This window comes from Barbatula barbatula, assembly GCF_947034865.1.
Source record: "Barbatula barbatula genome assembly, chromosome: 6".
Lineage (NCBI taxonomy): Eukaryota > Metazoa > Chordata > Actinopteri > Cypriniformes > Nemacheilidae > Barbatula > Barbatula barbatula.
The window spans coordinates 2056176-2080069 of NC_136765.1; the positions used below are offsets into that span (position 1 = coordinate 2056176).

The 23894-nt window shown below is 43.2% G+C and overlaps 1 protein-coding gene across 2 annotated transcripts in view; it reads right to left on the reverse strand.

Moving 5' to 3' along the window:
* Positions 1 to 23477, reverse strand: part of LOC306895628 (uncharacterized protein) — a 45597-nt gene extending 22120 nt beyond the window's left edge. The window contains exons 1-4 of one of the 2 annotated variants that reach the window (XM_079459006.1): positions 23449 to 23477; positions 23037 to 23103; positions 22446 to 22657; positions 22179 to 22345 (exon numbers count right to left, since the gene is read on the reverse strand). In XM_079459006.1, coding sequence (XP_079315132.1) covers positions 22179 to 22345; positions 22446 to 22657; positions 23037 to 23047 — 390 coding nt within the window. In that variant the 5' untranslated portion in view covers positions 23048 to 23103; positions 23449 to 23477. Of the gene's footprint in view, positions 1 to 22178; positions 22346 to 22445; positions 22658 to 23036; positions 23104 to 23344 lie in introns of both variants that reach the window. The other variant, XM_079459007.1, reaches the window with a different exon arrangement.
* Between the last annotated feature and the right edge of the window lie 417 nt (positions 23478 to 23894).

The window sequence follows — 23894 nt, forward strand, 5'->3', positions numbered from 1 at the left end:
GATGATGTGTGTTTGTGAGTGAGTGAGTGTGTGTGATGATGTGTGTTTGTGAGTGAGTGTGTGTGATGATGTGTGTTTGTGAGTGAGTGTGTGTGATGATGTGTGTTTGTGAGTGAGTGTGTGTGATGATGTGTTTTTGTGAGTGAGTGTGTGTGATGATGTGTGTTTGAGAGTGAGTGTGTGTGATGATGTGTGTGAGTGAGTGTGTGTGGTGATGTGTGTTTGTGAGTGAGTGTGTGTGATGATGTGTTTTTGTGAGTGAGTGTGTGTGATGATGTGTTTGTTTGTGAGTTAATTGGTGTGATGATGTGTGTTTGTGAGTGAGTGAGTGTGTGATGATGATGTGTGTTCGAGAGTGAGTGTGTGATGATGTGTGTTTATGAGTGTGTGTGATGATGTGTGTTTGTGAGTGAGTGTGTGTGATGATGTGTGTTTGTGAGTGAGTGTGTGTGGTGATGTGTGTGAGTGAGTGAGTGTGTGTGATGATGTGTGTTTGAGAGTGAGTGTGTGTGATGATGTGTGTTTGAGAGTGAGTGTGTGTGATGATGTGTGTTTGTGAGTGAGTGTGTGTGATGATGTGTGTTTGTGAGTGAGTGTGTGTGATGAAGTGTGTTTGAGAGTGAGTGTGTGTGATGATGTGTGTTTGTGAGTGAGTGTGTGTGATGATGTGTGTTTGTGAGTGAGTGTGTGTGATGATGTGTGTTTGAGAGTGAGTGTGTGTGGTGATGTGTGTGAGTGAGTGAGTGTGTGTGATGATGTGTGTTTGAGAGTGAGTGTGTGTGATGATGTGTGTTTGAGAGTGAGTGTGTGTGATGATGTGTGTTAGTGAGTGAGTGTGCGTGATGATGTGTGTTTGTGAGTGAGTGAGTGTGCGTGATGATGTGTGTTTGTGAGTGAGTGAGTGTGTGAGATGATGTGTGTGAGTGAGTGAGTGTGTGTGATGATGTCTGTTTGTGAGTGAGTGTGTGTGATGATGTGTGTTTGTGAGTGAGTGTGTGTGATGATGTGTGTTTGTGAGTGAGTGTGATGATGTGTGTTTGAGAGTGAGTGTGTGTGGTGATGTGTGTGTGGTGATGTGTGTTTGAGAGTGAGTGTGTGTGGTGATGTGTGTTTGTGAGTGAGTGTGTGGTGATGTGTGTTTGTGAGTGAGTGAGTGTGTTAGATGATGTGTGTTTGTGAGTGAGTGAGTGTGTTAGATGATGTGTGTTTGTGAGTGAGTGAGTGTGCGTGATGATGTGTGTTTGTGATGAGTGTGATGATGTGTGTTTGTGAGTGAATGTGTGTGGTGATGTGTGATGATGTGTGTTTGTGAGTGAGTGTGTGTGATGATGTGTGTTTGTGAGTGAGTGTGTGTGATGATGTGTGTTTGAGAGTGAGTGTGTGTGATGATGTGTGTTTGAGAGTGTGTGTGGTGATGTGTGTTTGTGAGTGAGTGTGTGTCGTGATGTGTGTTTGTGAGTGAGTGTGTGTGATGATGTGTGTTTGTGAGTGAGTGTGTGTGATGTGTGTTTGTGTGATGTGTGTTTGAGAGTGAGTGTGTGTGTGATGTGTGTTTGAGAGTGAGTGTGTGTGTGATGTGTGTTTGTGAGTGAGTGTGTGTGATGATGTGTGTTTGTGAGTGAGTGTGTGTGTTTGTGAGTGAGTGTGTGTGGTGATGTGTGTTTGAGAGTGAGTGTGTGTGATGATGTGTGTTTGTGAGTGAGTGTGTGTGATGTGTGTTTGAGAGTGAGTGTGTGATGTGTGTTTGAGAGTGAGTGTGTGTGTGATGTGTGTTTGAGAGTGAGTGTGTGTGGTGATGTGTGTTTGAGAGTGAGTGTGTGTGATGTGTGTTTGTGAGATGATGTGTGTTTGTGAGTGAGTGTGTGTGATGATGTGTGTTTGAGAGTGAGTGTGTGTGATGTGTGTTTGTGAGTGAGTGTGTGTGATGATGTGTGTTTGTGAGTGAGTGTGTGTGATGATGTGTTTTTGTGAGTGAGTGTGTGTGATGTGTGTTTGTGAGTGTGTGTGATGTGTGTTTGTGAGTGAGTGTGTGTGATGATGTGTGTTTGTGAGTGAGTGTGTGTGATGATGTGTGTTTGAGAGTGAGTGTGTGTGATGATGTGTGTTTGAGAGCGATTGTGTGATGATGTGTGTTTGTGAGTGAGTGAGTGTGTGTGGTGATGTGTGTTTGAGAGTGAGTGTGTGTGAGATGATGTGTGTTTGAGAGTGAGTGTCTGTGGTGATGTGTGTTTGAGAGTGAGTGTGATGATGTGTGTTTGTGAGTGTGTGTGTGTGATGGTGTGTGTTTGTGAGTGAGTGAGTGTGATGATGTGTGTTTGTGAGTGAGTGAGTGAGTGTGATGATGTGTGTTTGTGAGTGAATGTGTGTGGTGATGTGTGTTTGAGAGTGAGTGTGTGTGATGATGTGTGTTTGTGAGTGAGTGAGTGTGATGATGTGTGTTTGTGAGTGAATGTGTGTGGTGATGTGTGTTTGAGAGTGAGTGTGTGTGATGATGTGTGTTTGTGAGTGAGTGAGTGTGATGATGTGTGTTTGTGAGTGAGTGTGTGTGATGATGTGTGTTTGAGAGTGAGTGTGTGTGATGATGTGTCTTTGTGAGTGAGTGAGTGTGATGATGTGTGTTTGAGAGTGAGTGTGATGATGTGTGTTTGTGAGTGAATGTGTGTGGTGATGTGTGATGATGTGTGTTTGTGAGTGAGTGTGTGTGATGATGTGTGTTTGAGAGTGAGTGTGTGAGATGATGTGTGTTTGAGAGTGAGTGTGTGTGGTGATGTGTGTTTGAGAGTGAGTGTGTGTGGTGATGTGTGTTTGAGAGTGAGTGTGTGTGATGATGTGTGTTTGAGAGTGAGTGTGTGTGATGATGTGTGTTTGAGAGTGAGTGTGTGCGATGATGTGTATTTGAGAGTGAGTGTGTGTGGTGATGTGTGTTTGTGAGTAAATGAGTGTGTGTGATGATGTGTGTTTGAAAGTGAGTGTGATGATGTGTGTTTGTGAGTGAGTGTGTGTTTGAGAGTGAGTGAGTGTGTGTTTGAGAGTGAGTGTGTGTGGTGATGTGTGTTTGTGAGTAAATGAGTGTGTGTGATGATGTGTGTTTGAAAGTGAGTGTGATGATGTGTGTTTGTGAGTGAGTGTGTGTGGTGATGTGTGTTTGAGAGTGAGTGTGTGTGGTGATGTGTGTTTGTGAGTAAATGAGTGTGTGTGATGATGTGTGTTTGAAAGTGAGTGTGATGATGTGTGTTTGTGAGTGAGTGTGTGTGGTGATGTGTATTTGAGAGTGAGTGAGTGTGTGAGATGATGTGTGTTTGAGAGTGAGTGTGTGTGGTGATGTGTGTTTGTGAGTGAGTGTGTATGATGATGTGTGTTTGTGAGTGAGTGAGTGTGATGATGTGTGTTTGTGAGTGAGTGTGTGTGATGATGTGTGTTTGAGAGTGAGTGTGTGTGATGATGTGTGTTTGAGAGTGAGTGTGTGTGGTGAAGTGTGTTTGAGAGTGAGTGAGTGTGTGAGATGATGTGTGTTTGAGAGTGAGTGTGTGTGATGATGTGTTTTTGTGAGTGATGATGTGTGTTTGAGAGTGAGTGTGTGTGGTGATGTGTGTTTGAGAGTGAGTGAGTGTGTGAGATGATGTGTGTTAGTGTGTGAGTGTGTGTGATGATGTGTGTTTGTGAGTGAGTGAGTGTGTGTGATGATGTGTGTTTGAGAGTGAGTGTGTGTGATGATGTGTGTTTGAGAGTGAGTGTGTGAGATGATGTGTGTTTGAGAGTGAGTGTGTGTGGTGATGTGTGTTTGAGAGTGAGTGAGTGTGTGAGATGATGTGTGTTTGAGAGTGAGTGTGTGTGGTGATGTGTGTTTGTGAGTGAGTGTGTATGATGATGTGTGTTTGTGAGTGAGTGAGTGTGTGTGATGATGTGTGTTTGTGAGTGAGTGTGTGTGATGATGTGTGTTTGAGAGTGAGTGTGTGTGGTGATGTGTGTTTGAGAGTGAGTGAGTGTGTGAGATGATGTGTGTTTGAGAGTGAGTGTGTGTGATGATGTGTTTTTGTGAGTGAGTGTGTGTGATGATGTGTGTTTGAGAGTGAGTGAGTGTGATGATGTGTGTTTGAGAGTGAGTGAGTGTGTGTGATGATGTGTTTTTGTGAGTGAGTGTGTGTGATGATGTGTGTTTGTGAGTGAGTGTGTGTGATGATGTGTGTTTGAGAGTGAGTGTGTGTGGTGATGTGTGTTTGAGAGTGAGTGTGTGTGATGATGTGTGTTTGAGAGTGAGTGAGTGTGATGATGTGTGTTTGAGAGTGAGTGAGTGTGTGTGATGATGTGTTTTTGTGAGTGAGTGTGTGTGATGATGTGTGTTTGAGAGTGAGTGTGTGTGATGATGTGTGTTTGAGAGTGAGTGTGTGTGGTGATGTGTGTTTGAGAGTGAGTGTGTGTGATGATGTGTGTTTGAGAGTGAGTGAGTGTGATGATGTGTGTTTGAGAGTGAGTGAGTGTGTGTGATGATGTGTTTTTGTGAGTGAGTGTGTGTGGTGATGTGTGTTTGAGTGAGTGTGTGTGATGATGTGTGTTTGAGAGTGAGTGTGTGTGGTGATGTGTGTTTGAGAGTGAGTGAGTGTGTGAGATGATGTGTGTTTGAGAGTGAGTGTGTGTGATGATGTGTTTTTGTGAGTGAGTGTGTGTGATGATGTGTGTTTGAGAGTGAGTGAGTGTGATGATGTGTGTTTGAGAGTGAGTGTGTGTGGTGATGTGTGTTTGAGAGTGAGTGAGTGTGTGTGATGATGTGTGTTTGAGAGTGAGTGTGTGTGATGATGTGTGTTTGAGAGTGAGTGTGTGTGGTGATGTGTGTTTGAGAGTGAGTGTGTGTGGTGATGTGTGTTTGAGAGTGAGTGTGTGTGGTGATGTTTGTTTGAGAGTGAGTGTGTGTGATGATGTGTGTTTGAGAGTGAGTGTGTGTGATGATGTGTGTTTGAGAGTGAGTGTGTGTGATGATGTGTGTTTGAGAGTGAGTGTGTGTGATGATGTGTGTTTGAGAGTGAGTGTGTGTGGTGATGTGTGTTTGAGAGTGAGTGTGTGTGATGATGTGTGTTTGAGAGTGAGTGTGTGTGATGATGTGTGTTTGAGAGTGAGTGTGTGTGATGATGTGTGTTTGAGAGTGAGTGTGTGTGATGATGTGTGTTTGAGAGTGAGTGTGTGTGGTGATGTGTGTTTGAGAGTGAGTGTGTGTGATGATGTGTGTTTGAGAGTGAGTGTGTGTGATGATGTGTGTTTGAGAGTGAGTGTGTGTGATGATGTGTGTTTGAGAGTGAGTGTGTGTGATGATGTGTGTTTGAGAGTGAGTGTGTGTGGTGATGTGTGTTTGTGAGTGAGTGTGTATGATGATGTGTGTTTGTGAGTGAGTGAGTGTGTGTGATGATGTGTGTTTGTGAGTGAGTGTGCGTGATGATGTGTGTTTGAGAGTGAGTGTGTGTGGTGATGTGTGTTTGAGAGTGAGTGAGTGTGTGAGATGATGTGTGTTTGAGAGTGAGTGTGTGTGATGATGTGTTTTTGTGAGTGAGTGTGTGTGATGATGTGTGTTTGAGAGTGAGTGAGTGTGATGATGTGTGTTTGAGAGTGAGTGTGTGTGGTGATGTGTGTTTGAGAGTGAGTGAGTGTGTGTGATGATGTGTGTTTGTGAGTGAGTGTGTGTGATGATGTGTGTTTGAGAGTGAGTGTGTGTGGTGATGTGTGTTTGAGAGTGAGTGAGTGTGTGAGATGATGTGTGTTTGAGAGTGAGTGTGTGTGATGATGTGTTTTTGTGAGTGAGTGTGTGTGATGATGTGTGTTTGTGAGTGAGTGTGTGTGATGATGTGTGTTTGAGAGTGAGTGTGTGTGGTGATGTGTGTTTGAGAGTGAGTGAGTGTGTGAGATGATGTGTGTTTGTGAGTGAGTGTGTGTGATGATGTGTGTTTGAGAGTGAGTGTGTGTGGTGATGTGTGTTTGAGAGTGAGTGTGTGTGGTGATGTGTGTTTGAGAGTGAGTGTGTGTGGTGATGTTTGTTTGAGAGTGAGTGTGTGTGATGATGTGTGTTTGAGAGTGAGTGTGTGTGATGATGTGTGTTTGAGAGTGAGTGTGTGTGATGATGTGTGTTTGAGAGTGAGTGTGTGTGATGATGTGTGTTTGAGAGTGAGTGTGTGTGATGATGTGTGTTTGAAAGTGAGTGTGATGATGTGTGTTTGTGAGTGAGTGTGTGTGATGATGTGTGTTTGAGAGTGAGTGTGTGTGATGATGTGTGTTTGAGAGATGACTGAGTGTGTGTGATGATGTGTGTTTGAGAGTGAGTGAGTGTGTGTGATGATGTGTGTTTGTGAGTGTGTGTGATGATGTGTGTTTGTGAGTGAGTGTGTGTGATGATGTGTGTTTGTGAGTGAGTTTGTGTGATGATGTGTGTTTGTGAGTGAGTGTGTGTGGTGATGTGTGTTTGAGAGTGAGTGTGTGTGGTGATGTGTGTTTGAGAGTGAGTGAGTGTGTGTGATGATGTGTGTTTGTGAGTGAGTGTGTGTGATGATGTGTGTTTGAGAGTGAGTGTGTGTGGTGATGTGTGTTTGAGAGTGAGTGAGTGTGTGAGATGATGTGTGTTTGTGTGTGATGATGTGTGTTTGTGAGTGAGTGTGTGTGTGATGATGTGTGTTTGTGTGTGATGATGTGTGTTTGAGAGTGAGTGTGTGATGATGTGTGTTTGAAAGTGAGTGTGATGATGTGTGTTTGTGAGTGAGTGTGTGTGATGATGTGTGTTTGAGAGTGAGTGTGTGTGATGATGTGTGTTTGAGAGATGACTGAGTGTGTGTGATGATGTGTGTTTGAGAGTGAGTGAGTGTGTGTGATGATGTGTGTTTGTGAGTGTGTGTGATGATGTGTGTTTGTGAGTGAGTGTGTGTGATGATGTGTGTTTGTGAGTGAGTGTGTGTGATGATGTGTGTTTGTGAGTGAGTGTGTGTGGTGATGTGTGTTTGAGAGTGAGTGTGTGTGGTGATGTGTGTTTGAGAGTGAGTGAGTGTGTGTGATGATGTGTGTTTGTGAGTGAGTGTGTGTGATGATGTGTGTTTGAGAGTGAGTGTGTGTGGTGATGTGTGTTTGAGAGTGAGTGAGTGTGTGAGATGATGTGTGTTTGTGTGTGATGATGTGTGTTTGTGAGTGAGTGTGTGTGATGATGTGTTTTTGTGAGTGAGTGTGTGTGATGATGTGTGTTTGAGAGTGAGTGTGTGTGGTGATGTGTGTTTGAGAGTGAGTGTGTGTGGTGATGTGTGTTTGAGAGTGAGTGAGTGTGTGTGATGATGTGTGTTTGTGAGTAAGTGTGTGTGATGATGTGTGTTTGAGAGTGAGTGTGTGTGGTGATGTGTGTTTGAGAGTGAGTGAGTGTGTGTGTGAGATGATGTGTGTTTGTGTGTGAGTGTGTGTGATGATGTGTGTTTGTGAGTGAGTGTGTGTGATGATGTGTTTTTGTGAGTGAGTGTGTGTGATGATGTGTTTTTGTGAGTGAGTGTGTGTGATGATGTGTGTTTGAAAGTGAGTGTGTGTGATGATGTGTGTTTGTGAGTGTGTGTGATGATGTGTGTTTGTGAGTTAGTGTGTGTGGTGATGTGTGTTTGAGAGTGAGTGTGTGAGATGATGTGTGTTTGAGAGTGAATGTGTGTGATGATGTGTGTTTGAGAGATGACTGAGTGTGTGTGATGATGTGTGTTTGAGAGTGAGTGAGTGTGTGTGATGATGTGTGTTTGTGAGTGTGTGTGATGATGTGTGTTTGTGAGTGAGTGTGTGTGATGATGTGTGTTTGTGAGTGAGTTTGTGTGATGATGTGTGTTTGTGAGTGAGTGTGTGTGGTGATGTGTGTTTGAGAGTGAGTGTGTGTGGTGATGTGTGTTTGAGAGTGAGTGAGTGTGTGTGATGATGTGTGTTTGTGAGTGAGTGTGTGTGATGATGTGTGTTTGAGAGTGAGTGTGTGTGGTGATGTGTGTTTGAGAGTGAGTGAGTGTGTGAGATGATGTGTGTTTGTGTGTGATGATGTGTGTTTGTGAGTGAGTGTGTGTGATGATGTGTGTTTGTGTGTGATGATGTGTGTTTGAGAGTGAGTGTGTGTGATGATGTGTGTTTGAAAGTGAGTGTGATGATGTGTGTTTGTGAGTGAGTGTGTGTGATGATGTGTGTTTGAGAGTGAGTGTGTGTGATGATGTGTGTTTGAGAGATGACTGAGTGTGTGTGATGATGTGTGTTTGAGAGTGAGTGAGTGTGTGTGATGATGTGTGTTTGTGAGTGTGTGTGATGATGTGTGTTTGTGAGTGAGTGTGTGTGATGATGTGTGTTTGTGAGTGAGTGTGTGTGATGATGTGTGTTTGTGAGTGAGTGTGTGTGGTGATGTGTGTTTGAGAGTGAGTGTGTGTGGTGATGTGTGTTTGAGAGTGAGTGAGTGTGTGTGATGATGTGTGTTTGTGAGTGAGTGTGTGTGATGATGTGTGTTTGAGAGTGAGTGTGTGTGGTGATGTGTGTTTGAGAGTGAGTGTGTGTGATGATGTGTGTTTGAGAGTGAGTGTGTGTGATGATGTGTGTTTGAGAGTGAGTGTGTGTGATGATGTGTGTTTGAGAGTGAGTGTGTGTGATGATGTGTGTTTGAGAGTGAGTGTGTGTGATGATGTGTGTTTGAAAGTGAGTGTGATGATGTGTGTTTGTGAGTGAGTGTGTGTGATGATGTGTGTTTGAGAGTGAGTGTGTGTGATGATGTGTGTTTGAGAGATGACTGAGTGTGTGTGATGATGTGTGTTTGAGAGTGAGTGAGTGTGTGTGATGATGTGTGTTTGAGAGTGAGTGAGTGTGTGTGATGATGTGTGTTTGTGAGTGTGTGTGATGATGTGTGTTTGTGAGTGAGTGTGTGTGATGATGTGTGTTTGTGAGTGAGTGTGTGTGATGATGTGTGTTTGTGAGTGAGTGTGTGTGGTGATGTGTGTTTGAGAGTGAGTGTGTGTGGTGATGTGTGTTTGAGAGTGAGTGAGTGTGTGTGATGATGTGTGTTTGTGAGTGAGTGTGTGTGATGATGTGTGTTTGAGAGTGAGTGTGTGTGGTGATGTGTGTTTGAGAGTGAGTGAGTGTGTGAGATGATGTGTGTTTGTGTGTGATGATGTGTGTTTGTGAGTGAGTGTGTGTGATGATGTGTGTTTGTGTGTGATGATGTGTGTTTGAGAGTGAGTGTGTGTGATGATGTGTGTTTGAAAGTGAGTGTGATGATGTGTGTTTGTGAGTGAGTGTGTGTGATGATGTGTGTTTGAGAGTGAGTGTGTGTGATGATGTGTGTTTGAGAGATGACTGAGTGTGTGTGATGATGTGTGTTTGAGAGTGAGTGAGTGTGTGTGATGATGTGTGTTTGTGAGTGTGTGTGATGATGTGTGTTTGTGAGTGAGTGTGTGTGATGATGTGTGTTTGTGAGTGAGTGTGTGTGATGATGTGTGTTTGTGAGTGAGTGTGTGTGGTGATGTGTGTTTGAGAGTGAGTGTGTGTGGTGATGTGTGTTTGAGAGTGAGTGAGTGTGTGTGATGATGTGTGTTTGTGAGTGAGTGTGTGTGATGATGTGTGTTTGAGAGTGAGTGTGTGTGGTGATGTGTGTTTGAGAGTGAGTGAGTGTGTGAGATGATGTGTGTTTGTGTGTGATGATGTGTGTTTGTGAGTGAGTGTGTGTGATGATGTGTTTTTGTGAGTGAGTGTGTGTGATGATGTGTGTTTGAGAGTGAGTGTGTGTGGTGATGTGTGTTTGAGAGTGAGTGTGTGTGGTGATGTGTGTTTGAGAGTGAGTGAGTGTGTGTGATGATGTGTGTTTGTGAGTAAGTGTGTGTGATGATGTGTGTTTGAGAGTGAGTGTGTGTGGTGATGTGTGTTTGAGAGTGAGTGAGTGTGTGTGTGAGATGATGTGTGTTTGTGTGTGAGTGTGTGTGATGATGTGTGTTTGTGAGTGAGTGTGTGTGATGATGTGTTTTTGTGAGTGAGTGTGTGTGATGATGTGTTTTTGTGAGTGAGTGTGTGTGATGATGTGTGTTTGAAAGTGAGTGTGTGTGATGATGTGTGTTTGTGAGTGTGTGTGATGATGTGTGTTTGTGAGTTAGTGTGTGTGGTGATGTGTGTTTGAGAGTGAGTGTGATGATGTGTGTTTGTGAGTGAGTGTGTGTGATGATGTGTGTTTGTGAGTGTGTGTGATGATGTGTGTTTGAGAGTGAGTGTGTGTGATGATGTGTTTTTGTGAGTGAGTGTGTGTGGTGATGTGTGTTTGAGAGTGAGTGAGTGTGATGATGTGTGTTTGTGAGTGAGTGAGTGTGTGTGATGATGTGTGTTTGTGAGTGAGTGTGTGTGATGATGTGTGTTTGTGAGTGAGTGTGTGTGATGATGTGTGTTTGTGAGTGAGTGTGTGTGATGATGTGTTTTTGTGAGTGAGTGTGTGTGATGATGTGTGTTTGAGAGTGAGTGTGTGTGATGATGTGTGTGAGTGAGTGTGTGTGGTGATGTGTGTTTGTGAGTGAGTGTGTGTGATGATGTGTTTTTGTGAGTGAGTGTGTGTGATGATGTGTTTGTTTGTGAGTTAATTGGTGTGATGATGTGTGTTTGTGAGTGAGTGAGTGTGTGATGATGATGTGTGTTCGAGAGTGAGTGTGTGATGATGTGTGTTTATGAGTGTGTGTGATGATGTGTGTTTGTGAGTGAGTGTGTGTGATGATGTGTGTTTGTGAGTGAGTGTGTGTGGTGATGTGTGTGAGTGAGTGAGTGTGTGTGATGATGTGTGTTTGAGAGTGAGTGTGTGTGATGATGTGTGTTTGAGAGTGAGTGTGTGTGATGATGTGTGTTTGTGAGTGAGTGTGTGTGATGATGTGTGTTTGTGAGTGAGTGTGTGTGATGAAGTGTGTTTGAGAGTGAGTGTGTGTGATGATGTGTGTTTGTGAGTGAGTGTGTGTGATGATGTGTGTTTGTGAGTGAGTGTGTGTGATGATGTGTGTTTGAGAGTGAGTGTGTGTGGTGATGTGTGTGAGTGAGTGAGTGTGTGTGATGATGTGTGTTTGAGAGTGAGTGTGTGTGATGATGTGTGTTTGAGAGTGAGTGTGTGTGATGATGTGTGTTAGTGAGTGAGTGTGCGTGATGATGTGTGTTTGTGAGTGAGTGAGTGTGCGTGATGATGTGTGTTTGTGAGTGAGTGAGTGTGTGAGATGATGTGTGTGAGTGAGTGAGTGTGTGTGATGATGTCTGTTTGTGAGTGAGTGTGTGTGATGATGTGTGTTTGTGAGTGAGTGTGTGTGATGATGTGTGTTTGTGAGTGAGTGTGATGATGTGTGTTTGAGAGTGAGTGTGTGTGGTGATGTGTGTGTGGTGATGTGTGTTTGAGAGTGAGTGTGTGTGGTGATGTGTGTTTGTGAGTGAGTGTGTGGTGATGTGTGTTTGTGAGTGAGTGAGTGTGTTAGATGATGTGTGTTTGTGAGTGAGTGAGTGTGTTAGATGATGTGTGTTTGTGAGTGAGTGAGTGTGCGTGATGATGTGTGTTTGTGATGAGTGTGATGATGTGTGTTTGTGAGTGAATGTGTGTGGTGATGTGTGATGATGTGTGTTTGTGAGTGAGTGTGTGTGATGATGTGTGTTTGTGAGTGAGTGTGTGTGATGATGTGTGTTTGAGAGTGAGTGTGTGTGATGATGTGTGTTTGAGAGTGTGTGTGGTGATGTGTGTTTGTGAGTGAGTGTGTGTCGTGATGTGTGTTTGTGAGTGAGTGTGTGTGATGATGTGTGTTTGTGAGTGAGTGTGTGTGATGTGTGTTTGTGTGATGTGTGTTTGAGAGTGAGTGTGTGTGTGATGTGTGTTTGAGAGTGAGTGTGTGTGTGATGTGTGTTTGTGAGTGAGTGTGTGTGATGATGTGTGTTTGTGAGTGAGTGTGTGTGTTTGTGAGTGAGTGTGTGTGGTGATGTGTGTTTGAGAGTGAGTGTGTGTGATGATGTGTGTTTGTGAGTGAGTGTGTGTGTGTGATGTGTGTTTGAGAGTGAGTGTGTGATGTGTGTTTGAGAGTGAGTGTGTGTGTGATGTGTGTTTGAGAGTGAGTGTGTGTGGTGATGTGTGTTTGAGAGTGAGTGTGTGTGATGTGTGTTTGTGAGATGATGTGTGTTTGTGAGTGAGTGTGTGTGATGATGTGTGTTTGAGAGTGAGTGTGTGTGATGTGTGTTTGTGAGTGAGTGTGTGTGATGATGTGTGTTTGTGAGTGAGTGTGTGTGATGATGTGTTTTTGTGAGTGAGTGTGTGTGATGTGTGTTTGTGAGTGTGTGTGATGTGTGTTTGTGAGTGAGTGTGTGTGATGATGTGTGTTTGTGAGTGAGTGTGTGTGATGATGTGTGTTTGAGAGTGAGTGTGTGTGATGATGTGTGTTTGAGAGCGATTGTGTGATGATGTGTGTTTGTGAGTGAGTGAGTGTGTGTGGTGATGTGTGTTTGAGAGTGAGTGTGTGTGAGATGATGTGTGTTTGAGAGTGAGTGTCTGTGGTGATGTGTGTTTGAGAGTGAGTGTGATGATGTGTGTTTGTGAGTGTGTGTGTGTGATGGTGTGTGTTTGTGAGTGAGTGAGTGTGATGATGTGTGTTTGTGAGTGAGTGAGTGAGTGTGATGATGTGTGTTTGTGAGTGAATGTGTGTGGTGATGTGTGTTTGAGAGTGAGTGTGTGTGATGATGTGTGTTTGTGAGTGAGTGAGTGTGATGATGTGTGTTTGAGAGTGAATGTGTGTGGTGATGTGTGTTTGAGAGTGAGTGTGTGTGATGATGTGTGTTTGTGAGTGAGTGAGTGTGATGATGTGTGTTTGTGAGTGAATGTGTGTGGTGATGTGTGTTTGAGAGTGAGTGTGTGTGATGATGTGTGTTTGTGAGTGAGTGAGTGTGATGATGTGTGTTTGTGAGTGAGTGTGTGTGATGATGTGTGTTTGAGAGTGAGTGTGTGTGATGATGTGTCTTTGTGAGTGAGTGAGTGTGATGATGTGTGTTTGAGAGTGAGTGTGATGATGTGTGTTTGTGAGTGAATGTGTGTGGTGATGTGTGATGATGTGTGTCTGTGAGTGAGTGTGTGTGATGATGTGTGTTTGAGAGTGAGTGTGTGAGATGATGTGTGTTTGAGAGTGAGTGTGTGTGGTGATGTGTGTTTGAGAGTGAGTGTGTGTGGTGATGTGTGTTTGAGAGTGAGTGTGTGTGATGATGTGTGTTTGAGAGTGAGTGTGTGTGATGATGTGTGTTTGAGAGTGAGTGTGTGCGATGATGTGTATTTGAGAGTGAGTGTGTGTGGTGATGTGTGTTTGTGAGTAAATGAGTGTGTGTGATGATGTGTGTTTGAAAGTGAGTGTGATGATGTGTGTTTGTGAGTGAGTGTGTGTTTGAGAGTGAGTGAGTGTGTGTTTGAGAGTGAGTGTGTGTGGTGATGTGTGTTTGTGAGTAAATGAGTGTGTGTGATGATGTGTGTTTGAAAGTGAGTGTGATGATGTGTGTTTGTGAGTGAGTGTGTGTGGTGATGTGTGTTTGAGAGTGAGTGTGTGTGGTGATGTGTGTTTGTGAGTAAATGAGTGTGTGTGATGATGTGTGTTTGAAAGTGAGTGTGATGATGTGTGTTTGTGAGTGAGTGTGTGTGGTGATGTGTGTTTGAGAGTGAGTGAGTGTGTGAGATGATGTGTGTTTGAGAGTGAGTGTGTGTGGTGATGTGTGTTTGTGAGTGAGTGTGTATGATGATGTGTGTTTGTGAGTGAGTGAGTGTGATGATGTGTGTTTGTGAGTGAGTGTGTGTGATGATGTGTGTTTGAGAGTGAGTGTGTGTGATGATGTGTGTTTGAGAGTGAGTGTGTGTGGTGAAGTGTGTTTGAGAGTGAGTGAGTGTGTGAGATGATGTGTGTTTGAGAGTGAGTGTGTGTGATGATGTGTTTTTGTGAGTGATGATGTGTTTGAGAGTGAGTGTGTGTGGTGATGTGTGTTTGAGAGTGAGTGAGTGTGTGAGATGATGTGTGTTAGTGTGTGAGTGTGTGTGATGATGTGTGTTTGTGAGTGAGTGAGTGTGTGTGATGATGTGTGTTTGAGAGTGAGTGTGTGTGATGATGTGTGTTTGAGAGTGAGTGTGTGAGATGATGTGTGTTTGAGAGTGAGTGTGTGTGGTGATGTGTGTTTGAGAGTGAGTGAGTGTGTGAGATGATGTGTGTTTGAGAGTGAGTGTGTGTGGTGATGTGTGTTTGTGAGTGAGTGTGTATGATGATGTGTGTTTGTGAGTGAGTGAGTGTGTGTGTGTGATGATGTGTGTTTGTGAGTGAGTGTGTGTGATGATGTGTGTTTGAGAGTGAGTGTGTGTGGTGATGTGTGTTTGAGAGTGAGTGAGTGTGTGAGATGATGTGTGTTTGAGAGTGAGTGTGTGTGATGATGTGTTTTTGTGAGTGAGTGTGTGTGATGATGTGTGTTTGAGAGTGAGTGAGTGTGATGATGTGTGTTTGAGAGTGAGTGAGTGTGTGTGATGATGTGTTTTTGTGAGTGAGTGTGTGTGATGATGTGTGTTTGTGAGTGAGTGTGTGTGATGATGTGTGTTTGAGAGTGAGTGTGTGTGGTGATGTGTGTTTGAGAGTGAGTGTGTGTGGTGATGTGTGTTTGAGAGTGAGTGTGTGTGATGATGTGTGTTTGAGAGTGAGTGTGTGTGGTGATGTGTGTTTGAGAGTGAGTGTGTGTGGTGATGTGTGTTTGAGAGTGAGTGTGTGTGGTGATGTTTGTTTGAGAGTGAGTGTGTGTGATGATGTGTGTTTGAGAGTGAGTGTGTGTGATGATGTGTGTTTGAGAGTGAGTGTGTGTGATGATGTGTGTTTGAGAGTGAGTGTGTGTGATGATGTGTGTTTGAGAGTGAGTGTGTGTGGTGATGTGTGTTTGAGAGTGAGTGTGTGTGGTGATGTTTGTTTGAGAGTGAGTGTGTGTGATGATGTGTGTTTGAGAGTGAGTGTGTGTGATGATGTGTGTTTGAGAGTGAGTGTGTGTGATGATGTGTGTTTGAGAGTGAGTGTGTGTGATGATGTGTGTTTGAGAGTGAGTGTGTGTGATGATGTGTGTTTGAGAGTGAGTGTGTGTGATGATGTGTGTTTGAGAGTGAGTGTGTGTGATGATGTGTGTTTGAGAGTGAGTGTGTGTGGTGATGTGTGTTTGTGAGTGAGTGTGTATGATGATGTGTGTTTGTGAGTGAGTGAGTGTGTGTGATGATGTGTGTTTGTGAGTGAGTGAGTGTGTGTGATGATGTGTGTTTGTGAGTGAGTGTGCGTGATGATGTGTGTTTGAGAGTGAGTGTGTGTGGTGATGTGTGTTTGAGAGTGAGTGAGTGTGTGAGATGATGTGTGTTTGAGAGTGAGTGAGTGTGATGATGTGTTTTTGTGAGTGAGTGTGTGTGATGATGTGTGTTTGAGAGTGAGTGAGTGTGATGATGTGTGTTTGAGAGTGAGTGTGTGTGGTGATGTGTGTTTGAGAGTGAGTGAGTGTGTGTGATGATGTGTGTTTGTGAGTGAGTGTGTGTGATGATGTGTGTTTGAGAGTGAGTGTGTGTGGTGATGTGTGTTTGAGAGTGAGTGAGTGTGTGAGATGATGTGTGTTTGAGAGTGAGTGTGTGTGATGATGTGTTTTTGTGAGTGAGTGTGTGTGATGATGTGTGTTTGTGAGTGAGTGTGTGTGATGATGTGTGTTTGAGAGTGAGTGTGTGTGGTGATGTGTGTTTGAGAGTGAGTGAGTGTGTGAGATGATGTGTGTTTGTGAGTGAGTGTGTGTGATGATGTGTGTTTGAGAGTGAGTGTGTGTGGTGATGTGTGTTTGAGAGTGAGTGTGTGTGGTGATGTGTGTTTGAGAGTGAGTGTGTGTGGTGATGTTTGTTTGAGAGTGAGTGTGTGTGATGATGTGTGTTTGAGAGTGAGTGTGTGTGATGATGTGTGTTTGAGAGTGAGTGTGTGTGATGATGTGTGTTTGAGAGTGAGTGTGTGTGATGATGTGTGTTTGAGAGTGAGTGTGTGTGATGATGTGTGTTTGAAAGTGAGTGTGATGATGTGTGTTTGTGAGTGAGTGTGTGTGATGATGTGTGTTTGAGAGTGAGTGTGTGTGATGATGTGTGTTTGAGAGATGACTGAGTGTGTGTGATGATGTGTGTTTGAGAGTGAGTGAGTGTGTGTGATGATGTGTGTTTGTGAGTGTGTGTGATGATGTGTGTTTGTGAGTGAGTGTGTGTGATGATGTGTGTTTGTGAGTGAGTTTGTGTGATGATGTGTGTTTGTGAGTGAGTGTGTGTGGTGATGTGTGTTTGAGAGTGAGTGTGTGTGGTGATGTGTGTTTGAGAGTGAGTGAGTGTGTGTGATGATGTGTGTTTGTGAGTGAGTGTGTGTGATGATGTGTGTTTGTGAGTGAGTGTGTGAGATGATGTGTGTTTGAGAGTGAGTGTGTGTGGTGATGTGTGTTTGTGAGTGAGTGTGTATGATGATGTGTGTTTGTGAGTGAGTGAGTGTGATGATGTGTGTTTGTGAGTGAGTGTGTGTGATGATGTGTGTTTGAGAGTGAGTGTGTGTGATGATGTGTGTTTGAGAGTGAGTGTGTGTGGTGAAGTGTGTTTGAGAGTGAGTGAGTGTGTGAGATGATGTGTGTTTGAGAGTGAGTGTGTGTGATGATGTGTTTTTGTGAGTGATGATGTGTTTGAGAGTGAGTGTGTGTGGTGATGTGTGTTTGAGAGTGAGTGAGTGTGTGAGATGATGTGTGTTAGTGTGTGAGTGTGTGTGATGATGTGTGTTTGTGAGTGAGTGAGTGTGTGTGATGATGTGTGTTTGAGAGTGAGTGTGTGTGATGATGTGTGTTTGAGAGTGAGTGTGTGAGATGATGTGTGTTTGAGAGTGAGTGTGTGTGGTGATGTGTGTTTGAGAGTGAGTGAGTGTGTGAGATGATGTGTGTTTGAGAGTGAGTGTGTGTGGTGATGTGTGTTTGTGAGTGAGTGTGTATGATGATGTGTGTTTGTGAGTGAGTGAGTGAGTGTGTGTGATGATGTGTGTTTGTGAGTGAGTGTGTGTGATGATGTGTGTTTGAGAGTGAGTGTGTGTGGTGATGTGTGTTTGAGAGTGAGTGAGTGTGTGAGATGATGTGTGTTTGAGAGTGAGTGTGTGTGATGATGTGTTTTTGTGAGTGAGTGTGTGTGATGATGTGTGTTTGAGAGTGAGTGAGTGTGATGATGTGTGTTTGAGAGTGAGTGAGTGTGTGTGATGATGTGTTTTTGTGAGTGAGTGTGTGTGATGATGTGTGTTTGTGAGTGAGTGTGTGTGATGATGTGTGTTTGAGAGTGAGTGTGTGTGGTGATGTGTGTTTGAGAGTGAGTGTGTGTGGTGATGTGTGTTTGAGAGTGAGTGTGTGTGATGATGTGTGTTTGAGAGTGAGTGTGTGTGGTGATGTGTGTTTGAGAGTGAGTGTGTGTGGTGATGTGTGTTTGAGAGTGAGTGTGTGTGGTGATGTTTGTTTGAGAGTGAGTGTGTGTGATGATGTGTGTTTGAGAGTGAGTGTGTGTGATGATGTGTGTTTGAGAGTGAGTGTGTGTGATGATGTGTGTTTGAGAGTGAGTGTGTGTGATGATGTGTGTTTGAGAGTGAGTGTGTGTGGTGATGTGTGTTTGAGAGTGAGTGTGTGTGGTGATGTTTGTTTGAGAGTGAGTGTGTGTGATGATGTGTGTTTGAGAGTGAGTGTGTGTGATGATGTGTGTTTGAGAGTGAGTGTGTGTGATGATGTGTGTTTGAGAGTGAGTGTGTGTGGTGATGTGTGTTTGAGAGTGAGTGTGTGTGATGATGTGTGTTTGAGAGTGAGTGTGTGTGATGATGTGTGTTTGAGAGTGAGTGTGTGTGATGATGTGTGTTTGAGAGTGAGTGTGTGTGATGATGTGTGTTTGAGAGTGAGTGTGTGTGGTGATGTGTGTTTGTGAGTGAGTGTGTATGATGATGTGTGTTTGTGAGTGAGTGAGTGTGTGTGATGATGTGTGTTTGTGAGTGAGTGTGCGTGATGATGTGTGTTTGAGAGTGAGTGTGTGTGGTGATGTGTGTTTGAGAGTGAGTGAGTGTGTGAGATGATGTGTGTTTGAGAGTGAGTGAGTGTGATGATGTGTTTTTGTGAGTGAGTGTGTGTGATGATGTGTGTTTGAGAGTGAGTGAGTGTGATGATGTGTGTTTGAGAGTGAGTGTGTGTGGTGATGTGTGTTTGAGAGTGAGTGAGTGTGTGTGATGATGTGTGTTTGTGAGTGAGTGTGTGTGATGATGTGTGTTTGAGAGTGAGTGTGTGTGGTGATGTGTGTTTGAGAGTGAGTGAGTGTGTGAGATGATGTGTGTTTGAGAGTGAGTGTGTGTGATGATGTGTTTTTGTGAGTGAGTGTGTGTGATGATGTGTGTTTGTGAGTGAGTGTGTGTGATGATGTGTGTTTGAGAGTGAGTGTGTGTGGTGATGTGTGTTTGAGAGTGAGTGAGTGTGTGAGATGATGTGTGTTTGTGAGTGAGTGTGTGTGATGATGTGTGTTTGAGAGTGAGTGTGTGTGGTGATGTGTGTTTGAGAGTGAGTGTGTGTGGTGATGTGTGTTTGAGAGTGAGTGTGTGTGGTGATGTTTGTTTGAGAGTGAGTGTGTGTGATGATGTGTGTTTGAGAGTGAGTGTGTGTGATGATGTGTGTTTGAGAGTGAGTGTGTGTGATGATGTGTGTTTGAGAGTGAGTGTGTGTGATGATGTGTGTTTGAGAGTGAGTGTGTGTGATGATGTGTGTTTGAAAGTGAGTGTGATGATGTGTGTTTGTGAGTGAGTGTGTGTGATGATGTGTGTTTGAGAGTGAGTGTGTGTGATGATGTGTGTTTGAGAGATGACTGAGTGTGTGTGATGATGTGTGTTTGAGAGTGAGTGAGTGTGTGTGATGATGTGTGTTTGTGAGTGTGTGTGATGATGTGTGTTTGTGAGTGAGTGTGTGTGATGATGTGTGTTTGTGAGTGAGTTTGTGTGATGATGTGTGTTTGTGAGTGAGTGTGTGTGGTGATGTGTGTTTGAGAGTGAGTGTGTGTGGTGATGTGTGTTTGAGAGTGAGTGAGTGTGTGTGATGATGTGTGTTTGTGAGTGAGTGTGTGTGATGATGTGTGTTTGAGAGTGAGTGTGTGTGGTGATGTGTGTTTGAGAGTGAGTGAGTGTGTGAGATGATGTGTGTTTGTGTGTGATGATGTGTGTTTGTGAGTGAGTGTGTGTGATGATGTGTGTTTGTGTGTGATGATGTGTGTTTGAGAGTGAGTGTGTGTGATGATGTGTGTTTGAAAGTGAGTGTGATGATGTGTGTTTGTGAGTGAGTGTGTGTGATGATGTGTGTTTGAGAGTGAGTGTGTGTGATGATGTGTGTTTGAGAGATGACTGAGTGTGTGTGATGATGTGTGTTTGAGAGTGAGTGTGTGTGATGATGTGTGTTTGTGAGTGTGTGTGATGATGTGTGTTTGTGAGTGAGTGTGTGTGATGATGTGTGTTTGTGAGTGAGTGTGTGTGATGATGTGTGTTTGTGAGTGAGTGTGTGTGGTGATGTGTGTTTGAGAGTGAGTGTGTGTGGTGATGTGTGTTTGAGAGTGAGTGAGTGTGTGTGATGATGTGTGTTTGTGAGTGAGTGTGTGTGATGATGTGTGTTTGAGAGTGAGTGTGTGTGGTGATGTGTGTTTGAGAGTGAGTGAGTGTGTGAGATGATGTGTGTTTGTGTGTGATGATGTGTGTTTGTGAGTGAGTGTGTGTGATGATGTGTTTTTGTGAGTGAGTGTGTGTGATGATGTGTGTTTGAGAGTGAGTGTGTGTGGTGATGTGTGTTTGAGAGTGAGTGTGTGTGGTGATGTGTGTTTGAGAGTGAGTGAGTGTGTGTGATGATGTGTGTTTGTGAGTAAGTGTGTGTGATGATGTGTGTTTGAGAGTGAGTGTGTGTGGTGATGTGTGTTTGAGAGTGAGTGAGTGTGTGTGTGAGATGATGTGTGTTTGTGTGTGAGTGTGTGTGATGATGTGTGTTTGTGAGTGAGTGTGTGTGATGATGTGTTTTTGTGAGTGAGTGTGTGTGATGATGTGTTTTTGTGAGTGAGTGTGTGTGATGATGTGTGTTTGAAAGTGAGTGTGTGTGATGATGTGTGTTTGTGAGTGTGTGTGATGATGTGTGTTTGTGAGTTAGTGTGTGTGGTGATGTGTGTTTGAGAGTGAGTGTGATGATGTGTGTTTGTGAGTGAGTGTGTGTGATGATGTGTGTTTGTGAGTGTGTGTGATGATGTGTGTTTGAGAGTGAGTGTGTGTGATGATGTGTTTTTGTGAGTGAGTGTGTGTGGTGATGTGTGTTTGAGAGTGAGTGAGTGTGATGATGTGTGTTTGTGAGTGAGTGAGTGTGTGTGATGATGTGTGTTTGAGAGTGAGTGTGTGTGATGATGTGTGTTTGAGAGTGAGTGTGTGTGATGATGTGTGTTTGTGAGTGAGTGAGTGTGATGATGTGTGTTTGAGAGTGAGTGAGTGTGTGAGATGATGTGTGTTTGAGAGTGAGTGTGTGTGGTGATGTGTGTTTGAGAGTGAGTGTGTGTGGTGATGTGTGTTTGAGAGTGAGTGTGTGTGATGATGTGTGTTTGTGAGTGAGTGAGTGTGTGTTTGAGAGTGAGTGTGTGGTGATGTGTGTTTGTGAGTAAATGAGTGTGTGTGATGATGTGTGTTTGAGAGTGAGTGAGTGAGTGTGTGAGATGATGTGTGTTTGAAAGTGAGTGTGATGATGTGTGTTTGTGAGTGAGTGTGTGTGATGATGTGTGTTTGTGAGTGAGTGTGTGTGATGATGTGTGTTTGTGAGTGAGTGTGTGTGATGATGTGTGTTTGAGAGTGAGTGAGTGAGTGAGTGTATGTGAGTGAGTGTATGTGAGTGAGTGAGTGTATGTGAGTGAGTGTTAGTGAGTGAGTGAGTGAGTGTTAGTGAGTGAGTGAGTGAGTGAGTGTATGTGAGTGTTAGTGAGTGAGTGAGTGAGTGAGTGAGTGAGTGAGTGAGTGAGTGAGTGAGTGAGTGAGTGAGTGAGTGTATGTGAGTGAGTGAGTGTATGTGAGTGAGTGAGTGTATGTGAGTGAGTGAGTGAGTGAGTGTATGTGAGTGTTAGTGAGTGAGTGAGTGAGTGAGTGAGTGAGTGAGTGAGTGAGTGAGTGTATGTGAGTGAGTGAGTGTATGTGAGTGAGTGTTAGTGAGTGAGTGAGTGAGTGTTAGTGAGTGAGTGAGTGAGTGAGTGTATGTGAGTGTTAGTGAGTGAGTGAGTGAGTGAGTGAGTGAGTGAGTGAGTGAGTGAGTGAGTGTATGTGAGTGAGTGTATGTGAGTGAGTGAGTGTATGTGAGTGAGTGAGTGAGTGAGTGTATGTGAGTGTTAGTGAGTGAGTGAGTGAGTGAGTGAGTGAGTGAGTGAGTGAGTGAGTGAGTGAGTGAGTGAGTGAGTGAGTGAGTGAGTGAGTGAGTGTATGTGAGTGTTAGTGAGTGAGTGAGTGAGTGAGTGAGTGAGTGAGTGTATGTGAGTGAGTGAGTGAGTGAGTGAGTGAGTGAGTGAGTGAGTGAGTGTATGTGAGTGAGTGTATGTGAGTGAGTGAGTGAGTGAGTGTATGTGAGTGTTAGTGAGTGAGTGAGTGAGTGAGTGAGTGAGTGAGTGAGTGAGTGAGTGAGTGAGTGAGTGAGTGAGTGTTAGTGAGTGAGTGAGTGAGTGAGTGAGTGAGTGAGTGAGTGAGTGAGTGAGTGAGTGAGTGAGTGAGTGAGTGTATGTGGGTGAGTGAGTGAGTGAGTGTGAGTGAGTGAGCGAGTGTGTGTGTGTGATGATGTGTGTGATGATGTGAGTGAGTGAGTGTGTGATGATGTGTGTTTGTGAGTGAGTGTGTGTGATGATGTGTGTTTGTGAGTGAGTGTGTGTGGTGATGTGTGTTTGTGAGTGAGTGTGTGTGTGTGATGATGTGTGTGATGATGTGAGTGAGTGAGTGTGTGATGATGTGTGTTTGTGAGTGAGTGTGTGTGATGATGTGTGTTTGTGAGTGTGTGTGTGTGATGATGTGTGTTTGTGAGTGAGTGTTAGTGAGTGTTAGTGAGTGAGTGAGTGAGTGAGTGTGTTTGTGAGTGAGTGAGTGAGTGAGTGTACTGACTGACATTAGCTTCTTTCTTACCTTTGCCTGATCCAATGTTGCTCTTTGCTCAGCTGGATAGGAAATGTTCAAGCAGTAGTATGAGGCAAACATACACCTGACAGCATCACTGAAGATGGTGATGTGGCTGTTAACTATGACCTGGTCCACAGATAACAGAAAGTACTCTGCAGTTAAAGGAGAACGTCCTGTTGTAACATAAAAGAAAAAAGAGATATATAACACTGTGACAAAACAGAACATGAATTCCAACAAATATTAAATATAGCTTTCAACTTTTAAACATACCACACACCATTATGCAGGGTGTACTTAGAAGTGCAGCACAGTCCACTTCATCAGGCAAGGTTGTCCGATCAGCTTTACGAAACGTCTGATCCTCTTTCTCTCTGAAGTACTTGACAAGTAGCTCAAGCAGCCCTGCCGTGTTGACATTCTCCACATTGTTACTTGATGTTTCCATTTCCCTGAAAATGGTCTCCATCTCCGCACTCTTGTCTCTACACATGAAGTACCAAACCAGAAGAACGAAATGGCGTTTTATTAGTTGGTAGATCCACTGGTTGCCAGTTTTTACCCCCATAAGTGCCTAGTCTTTTTTTATCATAAAATACTATATCTAGATTTCAAATAGAGAGAAATGTCCCTTAAAGGCATTTAGTACACAACCCACTGACCAGAAAGACAAGTATTTACATGTATTTAGTTGAACAGTCTGTCAGTGGAGGGACTGAAACTCTCTGATTTCATTGACAAGATATTTTCTGGTTTTGTAGATGAACAAGTCTTAAGGCTTTGAAACCACATGAGGACGAGAATGAACATTTTGTGGTGAACTTTAATATGAAAGTTGCATTATATACACATTCAAACACACACCTGTGTTGCATCTTTACATGGTGGGCCAAACCTGTTCACACTGATCTTGGCATCTCACGCAACGTGTCTGCAGGAAGAAAAACAAACTGAAGTGACGGATTTAACATTATTTGTGGAAAGCGTTTAATGTTTACGTTACACAAAATCATAATTTCATTTTTGACTGAGGTTTGAAAGTCTTTAAATACAATAGAACGCAGTAAATGTTATAAAGCAGGACTTGATTAAAATCACGCAAAAAGGACAAATACACAGTAACGTCATCATCAACCGAGGCCTACTTTTTAAGATTTACATTTAAAGATTACCGTTAAATGATTACCGGTCTGCTCCCAAATGTGGTCAATATACATTAAAAATGTGATGTTAGAACTTACACATGTTAATATTGTTATATAAATATGCATCTTACCTGCTTCGCCTCTCATCCGAAACTGAGGTGAAGTCCTCTCACGTGCGCAGCTGCTCTATTTTGTGTATCATTGCGCGAATTCTAAAATGTCTGAAATATAAAATCTTCAAAGCTGTCATGTAAATATGTACTTAGGCTGCTTAAATAATTAATGGTATTATATGATGTCATCGTACTATATTATGAGAATAAATGCGTAACAAAACACTGAACGCAGCAGAACTACTTTAACAAGCGGAACAATATTGGTTAGACAGAGTAGTGATGTTTGATTCTCTCTCTTTATTCCAGTAAATGGTATTTATATAGATATATATATTATACAATAGGTTTTATAATAAAAAGAGAGAAATAAACAATCAATATGCTTATTATTTCTAAAAACTTTAGAAAAAACTATGTAGGCCTAATGAAGATACCATTTAATCCTTTATATTATAAACATT